Source organism: Saccopteryx bilineata, chromosome 1, assembly GCF_036850765.1.
Source record: "Saccopteryx bilineata isolate mSacBil1 chromosome 1, mSacBil1_pri_phased_curated, whole genome shotgun sequence".
Lineage (NCBI taxonomy): Eukaryota > Metazoa > Chordata > Mammalia > Chiroptera > Emballonuridae > Saccopteryx > Saccopteryx bilineata.
Genome location: NC_089490.1, coordinates 93,905,554 through 93,919,171, shown reverse-complemented (window position 1 = coordinate 93,919,171; position 13,618 = coordinate 93,905,554). Strand labels below are relative to the sequence as shown.

Here is a 13,618-nt window from a genome sequence, read left to right as displayed (position 1 = left end):
AGACTACATCCATCTAGTGGGAAGAGGGAAAGTAGAAGGATAATGCATGCCCCAGAGATTGCACACATGATTTCCCTTCACTCTGGTCATGTGGCCATGTCTAGCTGTAAAGGAACCTGGGAAGTGTAGTCTTTATCTGGGCAGCCATGTACCCAGCTAAAAATTCAGGTCCTACAATACATAAAGGAGATAAAGGATTCTGGAGGACAACAGCCAGTCTCTGCCAAAAAGGGATATTCATTAAGGGCTTGCCAAAATCAGAGTGACTCCTTTTTCTAAGGATAGGCCTTATGTCAACTCTTGAAATAAGCCATGATTCAGAATCCAGAGATGTACAATGCTGCTTCATTGTTTTCTACTCAAAAGAACATAACAACACATTCAGATATGAACATACTAGTTTCAGTCTCCTGGTGTTTGCAGCCTTTGCATTTGATATAAATCTTTTTATTTTTTCACCTATTTGAATAGACCCAGAATTTCTGTTGTGGGAGATGGCAGACACAGTAGCTTTGCCACTAACTGGCATTTACTTCTAAGGAGTAAACCTCTCCTTAGCATCTCTCACAAGGCAGAAAAGATTGGCCAGGAGGAGGATGTGGAATCACCCTTTGTTTACCTTCGCTGAGGCTGGTTTAATGAGCTGGCTCTTTTCTGTGCTTTAGTAGCAGCATGAAGCAGCACGTGGGCACAATTTTTGGACAAAGATTTCTCCTAGGAACTTTACAAGCATCACATGTCCCACTTGCTGCAATAATATGTATTTTGTTTTCTTAGAAAGCTGCAGCACAAAAGTCTCAATTTATGCATCTTTTTGACACTCCAAAGAAAAAGAAACATATCAGTTGGAGACTTGAAGTCTGTGTAAGGGGATTTGGCTTTCTTGAGAAAACATATTGAGAGTGGGGCGAGGGAGCCTGTACACAAGTCAGGCCCTATGACAAGCCATTTCACGATTCATTTCTGAAGACACCATTTTGCTGTCACACTTACCGAATCCTGTAATAGGAACTGCTTGATATATAAGAGATGATGCAAAAAAATGTTATCACTCTCCACCAGTGTTTCTTAATCTCGGGACTATTGACATTGGGGCTGGATAATTCTTTGTGGGGGGGAGGGGCTGTCCTGTGCATTGTAGGATGTTTAGCAGCATCCCTGGCCTGCACCTACTAGATGGCAGTAACATCTCCCTAGTGGTGACAACCAAAAGTGTCTCCAGACATTGACAAATGTCCCCTGGGTGACAAAAATCACCGCTGGTTGAAAACCACTGCCCTACACAAGCCTAAAGGTATCCATGGAGAGACCTGCTAAGTGACTTGAGAAGAAGACATGGATTCTGCTCCAAAACAACCTGGACCCCTACGATCCGCTAACCGTTCTCAGGCTCCCAGTTCATCCATCTATCTGAAGAAGGCCAGGGGCTGAGCCGAGTGCTTCCTGTCAGCACTAAGCGTTCCGGGACCCTGCGAGTGGGAAGCGGTTCGACGGGACATGTGTCTAGAACACAACTTGAAGGAAAGCAGTGTACAGAGAGGGGATTTGAAGTGAGGGGCCCACCAGGCCTGCAGGCAGGAGCGTGGTGGGCAAGCACGCCTGTGGAGGGGGAAGCCGGCCTCGTTGGCTGGAATGGTGAGAAAGCAGAGATGGTTGAGAGATGGGGAACTTTCCAGCGGGGCCACTGCAGGAGGGCCTTGAACGTGAAGCCTGTGGTTGGGAATTTATGTTTGACCCCCTGCCCAGTACCTGTCATCTAGAACTTGCCCAGGAAGTAGTTGAGTTGAGTAGAATCTCTGTGAACATAGAGGCCTTTGGTAGCACAGAGAGGCTGTGGAGTGTTTGTGTGTGGGTGGGGGGGGGGGGGAGCAGGGCTCCAGCAACAGCGTGCCCTGATTCATATCTCAGCCTCACTATTTGCAGGCTGTGTGACCTGGGGCAGGTTTCTTAGCCTTTCTGTGCTGCCCTTTCCTCATCTGAAAGGGGAAGAAAACTTTTCTAGGGTCAAAGTAAAATTAGGTAAGATCATATATGTGAATGAGTGTGCATGCACACTCTTACACAGATATGTATAGGTTTTATATGTATATGTAAAATTATATATGTATATATACATATATATACATACATATATATATGTATGTGTATATATATATATATATATATGTATAATTAGAATAGTTCCTGGCACACAACAAGTGCTAAATGTGTTTGCTGTTGTTATTATTAAACCCATAAAATATTTTGAGTAGGGGAGCCCTCAGTGTTCCTTGCACACTGTCTGACATACGATGTGATCAGAATGGCTGCTTTTTCCAATGTCCTCATTTCTGGCAAAGGTAAACTCTAGCTGGACCACCATGTGCCCAGCCAAAACTCCACGAGGGCAGGTGACTGTACAGTAGCATAAGGAAGAGGTGGAGAGTGGATGTTGGGTGATAGCACTCACTGCCACACATTTCTTTTCCAGGTGACCCTCTGGGTCACAGTAGTCATATAGAATTAGAGCAAAAACAGAGAAGCTAAAATATTGGGGTAGAGTAAGGGAGAAAAGCTAGTCATAGGACAGAACGGTCCATGAGCACCAGAAAGCATGTGACAAACTCTGAGAATGTCTATGCCTGATTAGCCCAACACCCCCATTTCATAGATAGGGAAACAGGCTGCCAGTGGAAATGTGATTTATCCAGGGTCACACAGCTAATGGGAGGTGCAGTCATGACTTAAAACCACTGGTCCTATTCCTACCCTACTGGTTGCTTTCAGAACTGTTCTGTAGGGTTGCTCCTTCCTGGCAAAGTCTGGACATGCCTCAGAATCCTCCTGAGCACCATATTCCGATCAGCTATGCCAAAGAATCAGAGTTTGCCTGAGATGAGCCCTGTTGTCCACCCCTGGCTTAGGTGATGTTTCACAACGAACACAGTGTTACCCCGAGTCCCTGAATAGGTGGTGGGGGTGTTGACTGCCTATAATGTTTCTCCTGTGTTTCAGATGGCTAACATAGGCCTGAATCTTCTGGAAACTCATAGTATCACACATCCCACATTCTCTAGTACTTGTCCATATTGGAAGAGCGCCCCCACTAGAGCAAGAATGGATTCGTATGCATCATCTCATCATTCCTCACTAAAACCTTAAATAGATACTGCTGTCCCATTTTGTAGATGAGGAAGTGGGAGCCCAGAGAGAGATAGGTAACTTTACCGTGGTTTTACTGCAAGGGAATAAACTGTGTTGGGTTATACTTGAGCATCAATGGTTGGTCCTGCCACACTCCAGGGAGTTCCTAAGGATCTAGATAAATGAAACCAGCACTGCTGTCTGCTCCCAGATATCATAAATCTCTCAGGTGTGCCCAGGAAGAGATATGGGAGGCTGGCAACTTGATCCTTAATTATTATTTTGAGTTGGTGTTATACACTCATTTTTCCTTCCTAGGCATCTGCGTTTTCAATTATAATACACAGTCACCTAAGTAGCTAAGCAGCTTGCTTGGTATGCTTCTCTATGACAGCCTGGGCGGGCAGGTTCCCTGTCGGGCTCACTTGCTGCTGGACCCCTGCACCTGACCCAGAGCCTGGCCTATAGCTGGTGCTCACTGAACACATACATGGGAATGAATGGATTATGGCACCTCCCTTTGCCTCTGAGCTTCTCCAGGGCAGAAGCCTTATCCCATTGGCCTTTCTGTGTCCCCACTGTGTGGCATATAACAGGCATGCAATCATGTTGAGTTCTGTGGAATTGTGCTGGGACAGTGCGGGAATACACACAAACCCAAGTCTTACTTAAGGCCTAGACTGTGGTGAGCAAGGTCTGGGTTGAAATGGAAGGAAAAGGAGCCCAGTGACTTTAGGGTAAGATACTTAACCACTCTTGGGCTCTGTTTTCTCATCTGTGAAATGGGGATGCTGAAACCTGCTCTTTGGGGTTCCTATGAAGGTTTAAGCAAGATGGGAGTATGGGCTCAGGAGTCAGACTGCCTGGATCGAATGCCAGCCCCACCACCTATGAGCTATGTGACAGGTTTTTCATCTGTTAAAGGAAGAGAGCAGGGCCCAGTGCACAGGGCTATTTTGAAGATGGGGTAGGCTATTATATGGGAAATGCTTAGCACATGGAAAGCTATTGAGAAGTGTCATGTACTATCATCATCATCATCATCGATAGTGTGTTAGGGAAACTGTTTGTAAATACGTCTATGCCTCTGATTATTGCTAAGATCTCTACTCGGTTCCAAGATAACAAATCTGCCCACTAGCCTTGTGAAACCAAATCATGGGTTGTGAGGGCCCAGGCTACAGAGGGGGGCTGCGTCCTCTCCTAGCCATTCCCACGATGGCCAGACACCTCAGCCAGCGTCCTGCAGTGGGGGGCTCCGGCATCTGGCGTCTTTGCTGTGAGCAGGGCAATGGGGCTCCTCCCCTCACTGCCCCCTCGACCGTCCCCAGGATGCTGCCTCTGACAGGGGCCTTGGAAGTTGCCCGATCCCGGGTGGCCAGCCTGCTGGTGAGGCCCAGATGGATGAAAACAGAAACACAGGGAACGGGAAGTGAGGAGCCATGGGAGTGACAGCAGAGCCATCCCAGGGCGCAGCAGGCAGCCCCAGGGAGGGCTGGGCTCCAGAGCCAGGCTCCACAATGGTTTGGGGACAAGAAAGACCTGCTGGGGGACTGGAGGCTTGTGTGATTGGAGGATGGGGGGAGGTAGGGACTTCCAGATGGCCTGATTAAATCCCTGAGAAGCAGACCTACAATTAGAAAATAATAATGTATAGTAATAAGCATGCATTTCATGTATCAGGCAATTATTATCACACCCTGTGCTGAGTGGTCCAGATGTGTTATTGGCTTTAATCCTCAGCACAGATACAGACACTGAGTCCTACTGATGTCATCCCTGTTTTGCAGATGGGGACACAAACAGAGGCTTAGAGAGGGTAAGTTACCTGCCCAAGTAGCTAGTAAGAAGCCAAACGGGGATGTGAACTCCGGTCTTGGGCACTCAGCTCTGCCCACAACAGGTGCATAGGCTCTGGTGTGAGACACTCGGGCCTGAGCCTTGCTTTCCATGCTAATAGAATGGGACTAATAATAACAGCAGCTTCAAGCAGAGGATCGATTAAAGGGATGGAAATTGTTGGGCACTTCGTACAGTACCTGGACATAATGAGCATACAATTAAGTGTAGCTTTTTTTTTTATCACTGATGAGGAAGGTCATGGTATGGGTACTGTTTAGACCTTTTTGGGTGCAGATCTAGAATCATGCATGAGAAGTCCCTTTGAAGCTCAGAAATCTCCAGCATGTGCAGAGGACCGGGCTGTGCAGAGTTGTTAGTGAGACAGACTCTGGAGCCAGACCGCCTAGGTGTGGATCCTCACTCCCACTTACGAGCTGTGTGACAATAAGCTAGTTCATCAACCCCTCTGTGCCCCATTTTCCTTATCTGTACAATAGGTTGACAATAATAATGCCTTGCTCATAGGGTTATCCTGAGAATTAAACAAGCTAATATTTGTAAAAAGCCTATCATATGCCTGGCACAGGGTAAGTGCTAGGTATCTGTTAGATAAATAAAATGTGTAACGTTAGTGTCTCCATGCCATATGTTGGGCAGATAAAATATATTATGCTCACTTTGTTAAAGATGGTGCTGCCCACGTGGAAGCCGTCGCCCAGGTGATGTTAATGTGTGTTGGGGAGGGCTATGGGCAGGCAGGATCCTCGTAGCCTAGGGCTTGGTTTTAGGACTAAGCCTTTCCCACCCTTTTTGATGTGGAGTGGTACAATCCAATCATGCCTCAGAGAAGTGACTTTGTATTAGAGATTTCCCCTATTTTGTATATTGGATTAAAAGTTATGAATCTACACTATAAAGTAGGGGCAGAATGGGAGCTTGCTCTCTCGGTTCCTGGGATTATTAGCATTAGAGAAGAGAGCAGAGAGGAGAGCAGAGAAAGGCCACATAGAGGAGGCCAGGAGAAGGAGCCAAGATGGTGGAGTGTTGAGTGAAAAGCCAGTTTGTGCAGAGTTTGTGCACAGTTTGTGCAGGGAGAAGGGAGGAAATGGGGAACAGAGGTGAATAAGTCTGGTGAGCTAGAAACCTTTGATTCTAGGAAACTCGGATAAGTCAGTAGCTTTGTGAGCACTGAATGTGAGTGGGTTTTGGAACCCAGTGTGTGTTTTTACTTGCCTGCTGGGTGCAAGCTAGGATTAAAGATCATGGCCCATCAGTTTTTGGCTCTGTTGTTTCTTTACCGACTGTCCGAATCCAATGCGAACCTGCATGGGTCAGGTGGCTATGATAGTGGCCCTGGCCACTGGCTTTACACCATACATAAGGGAGGTTAAGTAACCTGTAAGACATTTCCCAGTTAGTGAGAGCAGAGCCAAGTGACGAGTCCAGGTGGCCCAGCTTCCAAGCCCACACACTTGCTAGAGTTAACTGGGCTTGGTGCTCAGGGAACCTGGGAGCTGCCATCTTCCTTCTAGCACTGGGAAGAGGGGTGGATGTGGGTGGGGTGTCAGGATTGGTCTTGTGGGGGAGGAGGAAAGAGGGCTAGAAGCCTGGTGGGGCAGGCCCTCTGTACCCCGAGAGGCTCTGCCCTTTCTTGCTTGTTGGATTGTTCCAGAAACTGTGCTTTCATGAAGTGTGACTCCCATTCCCCGTCCCTCCCCAACCTCTGTCATCACTTAGTGTGCCTGCAAAACCCTTCTGAGGGCTGGGCTTCCCCCACAGGGAAAAGAGCCGCCTTTATCCTGGTGGAATTTGTTAGACACGGTATCTGGTTTGAGATCTTAAGAAGCGCTGTTACTATAATGTTCTTTAGTCTCTCTGTCTCTTGTATTTGCTTCCTCCATACAGAGTGTAGTCTCTCCATACAGTCTGTACCTTGCTTTGTCATTTATAATCATGATTACAGTGTGAAATCTCTAACTTTTAAGGAGAGCTGTGTGCCAACAACCTCTGTACCCTTCTAAAGCCCTGCACGTGGATTACTCATTTAATCCACACCCAAGGTTTTATGGCTAAACTCCTTTTACAGGTGAGAAAATGGAACAACAAAGAGGTAGCTTGCCCTGAGATCGCAGAGCTGCTAAATGGCAGAGCTGGGAACCAGAGATCATGCTCATAAGTTCTGTGCTTGCATTAAAAATTAATACATTACCTGGAGTTGTTATCTTTGAATATATGTATCCTGATTTATTGTTGTCGCCCCATTAAAAATAAAATTATTTTAAAAAAATTAATACATGAATAAAATGTGTCTGGAGCTTCACCAGTTTGCATTTGTCACTTGGAGTGGATTGAGTAACCAGCAGCAAGCATCAGCTCCCCACACACACACACACACCAGCCCCTTCCCGGAGGGAGAAAAGGCAACGCTTCCCATGCTGTGCCCAGGCCCTCCGGCCTCCTGGAAAACATCTTTCTGAAGTCATGCCCCCAAAGTAGTGAAAGCTATTGAGCCACCTCTTGGGGCTGGAGCCCTTGAGAAATCAGAGGAATTGACCACCTCAGTAGCTAACCTCTTACTTAAATTGATCAGATTTTTTTTATGGCATCTCTGAAAGCCACTCGAAGAGAAAACCACAAAGTTGATCACCTTCCGATGAAGCCCCAGGTGGCTGGCTTAATAGATTTCTGCATAATTCAGTCCTGCACTTCGAGGGCACCTGTTGGTCTTTGGGGGCAAATCCTTCACAGACTTTCAAGAACTCATCAATGGAGCTCTGTGTTGTGTTCACAGGAATGCTCCAGGAATTAAGTTTGCAGAGTTCAATTTTCTAACAAACCCAGTTGAACAGAAAGCCATGTTTTATGGGAAATGTTTCTCACTTGCTTGCTTGTTTGCCTGCTCTGGCTGGTCAAACTCAGTAACCAGAACCGTTACTTACTTTGTATGACCAAGGGAATTCTTGATAAGCACGTTTCCTGGGGCCTCAAGAATGCATGTTGCGTGGTGCGTAGTTACAACCCCGTGCTTTCGGCACACAGGATAGGTACTAGAAGGTGCTTATGGGGGAAAGGATGAGACTGGCCTGGGGGTGGGGGTGTAAAGGAGGGCAGCATACCCTCCTTCACATGCGCTGGGCAGAGAACGCCTCCTTTGGACATGACATTCAAGCTCATACTTGAGGGGTGAGAAGGAGCCAGCCCTCCAAAGAGCCAGGAGAAGGGCATTTCAACAAGAGGGAACAGCAGGAGCAAAGTCCTCAAGGCAGGAAAGATCTTGGCCTGTCGAAGGGAGAGAAGAGGGCAGTTGCAGTGTAGAGTGAAGGAGGAAGGAAAAGGTTGGAGAGCATGGTAAGGCCCTACGGGCCCTGCGTGCATGGGAAGCTGGAGTCTATTCTCATTACACGGGAAGGCACTGAAGGGTTTTCACAGGGGCATGGCATGGTCCTGTTCACACTTTCAGCTTACTTTTCCCTTGTATGAGAAACCAGTTTGGAAGTGGAGAAGAGTGACAGCAGGAAGACTAGTTAGGAGGCGACTGCAGTAACCCAGGCAAGAGATGCTGATATTTGGAACCAGGGTCTGGCTGGTGAGGGAGTGGAGAGAAGGGGGTGGATTTGGAATTACGGCTTTTGGATGACAAAAATCAACAGCTGATGGGATGGATATGGTGTGAGAGAAGGTTCTGGCCTGAGTACCTGGGTGGACAGTGGTGCTATTTATGGAGATGGGATGACTGGGGGACGTGTTTGGAGGGTGAGAGATGGGCGTGTTAATAAAAAGTTCCATTTTGGACATATTAAATTTGAGGGTCTAGAAGACATGGAAGAGATGCACTCTAGTGGACAGTTGCCTGTGGGGGCACACCAGCACCATGGAGCAGTGCCTGTTCCCACTGAGAGGGCTCCGGCCCGGGTGTTAGTGAGCTGGGTGAAGTCCTGACTCTGTCAGCTCTATGACTTGGGAAATATCCTCATTTCAGGAATGGGGTTCCTAGTCGCGCCTACATCGTGGGCTTATTGTGAAAATCATATGAATTAATACATAGATGTTAATAGTAAGTGTTCAATAAATGTCAGCTTCCTATAATAACAATTTTTATCATTACCATCTTAGCTACGGTGATTTTCTTGCCACTTGTCTCTTTCTAATTAAAACCAAGGACCTCCCTCGCTGGTAAATACTTCTGATGTTCTTGGAATTATCTGTTTAGCAGTCTGGGAACTCAGGGAGCATGGGGCAGGGTCCATATCTCCCTCCTCCTAGCCCCCTTGGGTGGTGGCCACACACAGCAGGTGCTCAGTAACATTTATCCGGCCCCATGGAATTTAGCCTGACTCCAGAAAACACATGCTTGTTGGAGAGAACCAGTCAAGCATTGGGGACAGCAGACAGGACAGAGGAGATGGCAGACTCAGTGACAATGACAATTCACAGCACCTTTGCTTCCAAAGGTCTTCCCTCTTTCCCTGGAGACGGGGGCTGTCTATACTGCAGCGAGATCCATGGTCTCCTCTCGTGGTTTTTGTTTATTTGTTTGTTTTTAGGGTTGTGGCAAGTGGCTCTGCCTTTTCCCAGATAAAAAAAGTTTAATTTCAGATAAACAGTGAATAATGTTTTAGTACAAGTCTGTTCCGGCAGTATTTGCTAAAGTATTTTTTCTTCGCTAAATCTGGAGCCCTGGCTCTAAGAGTCCCAAGTCCAAAGCCCTGGGACGAGGCCTATACAGCCCCGTTCTGTGCCCCAGAAGTCTGAACCGTGGATGCTGATGCCATGGCCTACAGCCAGGCCCAGCATCCTCTAAACCTCCCCGCCACCTGCAGAGCTCTCAGGCTTCCCTGGAGAGTTTTCCAGCAGTGTTGGGCAGTCTTTAATCTTGGAGTACAGGGTCCTGATCAATGATGTGCCCCTGAATACCTTTCTTAGTTCTTCCCTGGGCTCTCATACATACAAGCCCTGGACCCTGACTCGACACACAGCTGCTGAAGCATGTGTGCAGATTAGATCCCTACCAACACCAAGTTCAGGGTTCTCTGGAGTGTATCTCCACTGCATCAGCACCCCCCCCCCTTCTGCCCAGCCCAGAAGTAGACACCTAATGTCCCCTATTGAGAACCTATCCTATCCTACCTACCACGGGGCTCCTATTTCAGGTCGGCTCCTCCGTCAGCAGAGATGAATGAGATACCTCAGGAACCCAATGAAGGACTGAGTACACACACCCATCCCACCCACTTCCTGAGGCTCCTTGTGGTTCACTCCTCAGGTACTCTCCCTAGGTCCTAGCTTTACTGCTGAGCAGGAGTCGGAGTACCACAAACTTTCTGGAACGATAGATAGCCCCTCTCATTTCCTCCAAGGATAAAAAAGAAGGTGATTCCCCCCCCATATGCCACCAAGTGGGTTAGTTAGAGGCAGGAATGCTGAACCACCTGGCCCCTTTCCTCAGTTCCATCCTCTGAATTAGCAAGAGGAGCACGGGCAGGGGTGTGGGACAGCGCTGACGGCAGCCGGCAGCCAGGGCGAGAGAGTGGTTCACCAGCCTCAGGGCCAGAGTCTGAGGAATGGTCACGTGCCTGCAGAGAAGACGGAACCCACAACCTCTGCTCCATCCCAGCAACCACAGCCTCCCTCAGCCCCTTGTCACTTCTCTTTGTCATTGGTGGCTTCTTCCATCTGTTCAGCTAGTTCATTTAGTGCCCACATGGCTTCTACTTCTAGGGGTGGCTCCCCGCAAACCCACCCTCCACTCTCTCCCAGAGTTGGCCATCCAACCATACTATTCCCCTGCCTGCTTAAAAACTTTGAGTGGCATTTAAGGATAAAGTCTGGAGCCTTAAGAATTAAGTCAGTTCCCTATAACCTAGCCCCACTCTCAGCTTCAGCTTCTGATGCTCTGCCCATGCGTTTAGAATCCAGAAACACTGAAACCTGAATTGCGACACTCACTTCACCTGCCATGTTTCATCTCCATACTTTCGCTCACACCGGCCCTGCTCAAAGCTCTTCTGTCCTCTCTGCTATCATCTCCTTATTTAAGACACAGCTCAGGGCTCACCTCCCCCAGGAAGGCTTGCTATGTCCCCTAGGCTCTATTTGGTACATATCTTAGATCCCTCAATCATTGTGTTTACCACATGGGGATATAATGGCTAATGCCTCTGCCCTCTCCCTTCAGGCATTGGGCTCCAGGACAGGGACAATGACATATTTAGCTTTGTGTCTTCAGCACCCAGAGCAGAACTTGTTGCAAACAGGTGCTCAATAAATGCTTGGGGATTCAATTCAATACGTGATTGATCAGTTCACCATGAGAAGGAAGTAACATTCTTTACAAATTGAGTCTACATTACCTTTTGGAACCCATTGATATTTCTACGCACCCCTCCCTGACCTCTCGCTCTGCCTGGCTGGCTGGGTTTGTTTCTGAGGTCCTTTGCCATATGGAATCTCACTCTGTCTCACCAGTTCTCTGTCATGCTTCTGCTGTGTATATAGAGAATCCACCCGCCCTGTGTTCATTCCATGTCTTCTAACACCTCCGTGTGCTGGGCACTGTCTGTACTGGGATGCAGAGACACACTAGGCAAGGTCCCTACTCTCTCCGAGTCGCCAGCCTGGAGGGGCAGTCAGACAAGGAAAGAGGCAAATAGGTAAATAGGGGGACAGGTGACATAGTAGAAACTGAGGCCAGCTCTCCAGACTGCCATGGTTCACATTCCAGTGCCCTGCTTGCTGGCTGTGTGTCCTTGGACAAAGTCCTTTATTGGTGTCTGTTTCCCCGTGGTTAATGGGGGTAGTGATAGTACTTACCTCCTGGGGTTGTGTGGGGATTACACTCTTCATGTAAAGATTATAGCATAGTACCTAGCCCCTAGTAAACATCCAGGACATATTAGCCAATATTACACTTTGCTCAGGATGCTGTGGGAACACAGAGGGCAGGATAGCCCCACGCAGTTATAAAGGACAAAAGATCAAGGCATCCACATTTTAACAGAAGAGTAGGAACAGGCAGTGGAATAAAAAATAAAAAAAAACAAATGCAAAGTTTCCTGATGCTACCTAACTGTTGTGGCCTTCCAGGCCAATCCCAGAGAAAGCCGGTATGCCCAGCTGACCATCTCTCCCTTCCTTAGGGCGGACGACTGCTTTTTTGCTTCTCGGAAGCTGGACGCAGTGGCCATCGAAGCGAAGTTTAAGCAGGACCTGGGTTTCCGGATGCTTAACTGTGGGCGGACGGACCTAGTGAAGCAGGCAGTGTCTCTTCTGGGGCCGGATGGGATCAACACCATGAGCGAACAGGTACGAAGTCCTCTGAGTGTCTGAACATGCACTCCCACCTTCACCACGAGCACTGCCACAGGGCAGGGTGGAAACAGCAATAGCAGACACTGGACAGATGCTCCCCCTACTGGTGACTTAGGGTGACTGTTCTTTTGTGTGTGGGGTTTTGTTTTTGTTTTTGGTTGGTTTTTTTTAGTTTTTAAAGTAAAAATACCCTTGTTCATCTTTATGGAAGCTGGCATGTGATCATTGCAGCTGAAATGGAAAATAGAGAAAAATAGGCCTATTCTAGAAAGGAAATAATGCCATCACCCAGATAACCATCATGTTTATATTTAGTATGTGTCCTTCAAGTTCTTCTTCCAATATGGTTAAAATTAGTTCTCTGCTGGCCTCTCTGTTACTGCATCGCAGAACAAGTCCAAGCAGATTCTCACCAAACTTTCAGGGTATGTTTATGATACACAAAAGTCATTCTGGGGGACCCTAGGAGGAACCTCAGAAACAGGCAGCTGTCCCCCAAGTCCCTGACACTGAGGTACAGTGAAAGGTTGGTGATTGGGTCTGCCAAATCAGGGAGCTGCCTTCAGCGTGAGCCCCACATGGAAAGTGTCAGGGAAGATAGAGTTGCTTGTCACATGAGCAGCTCATGCAGTGAGTTCCAGGGAAGGGATAGCAGCTAATTATTTTCTCAAGCAACGCCACAGAGCCCTCTCCTCCCCACACACACACTATTTATATAATTTTTTAAAAATAGGGCTTTATTATATCTTGTTGTCTTTAATATTTTATATAAAGGTACTTTTTAATATTGTTAAATATTGTTAACCTCTCTTAACAGCTACTTAAAATGGTCATATTATTTATTCAGTTAACTGCACTTCAGTTGTTAGATATTTAGGTTGTTTCTAGTTACATGTATCAATAATGCTGAGCTAAATAAACTAACATCAATTTCTGTTCAAATCCCTAATTATTTCATTAGGGGAATTCTTAAAAGTGGAAAGAGTTATTCAAACTTGTCAACCTTTCTTAAGGTTTTTTATCTCAAATTACTTTTCCAGAGATTGTTTCCTTGTACATATCTGCCAACTACATATGGGTTCCCTATTAATCTTTTACTTATCTTTTGCCTGTTCTTTACTGTGTTTCCTATTTACTTAGAAGAGCTCTTTCTATATTAAGCATCTAACCTTTTATTATGTGACAGTCTCAATTTATTGCTTATGTTTTCAATTTTATGTCCTCAATGCTGTCATAATTTTCCTTTGTGATTTCTTTTATTACTTTTATGCCTACATGTCTTATATGGTCTTAATTTTGTCTCTATATGTCTAATCAAGCTAGAAATGATTTTACTGGATGGTGT

General features: G+C 46.8%; 1 protein-coding gene across 2 annotated transcripts in view; it reads left to right on the top strand.

The window, feature by feature from the left end:
- ABTB3 (ankyrin repeat and BTB domain containing 3) overlaps window positions 1-13,618 on the top strand; it is a 297,169-nt gene that overhangs the window by 242,712 nt on the left and 40,839 nt on the right. For both annotated transcript variants that reach the window (XM_066260050.1, XM_066260041.1), the window contains exon 5: window positions 12,102-12,267. In XM_066260050.1, coding sequence (XP_066116147.1) covers window positions 12,102-12,267 — 166 coding nt within the window. The remainder of the gene's footprint in view (window positions 1-12,101; window positions 12,268-13,618) is intronic.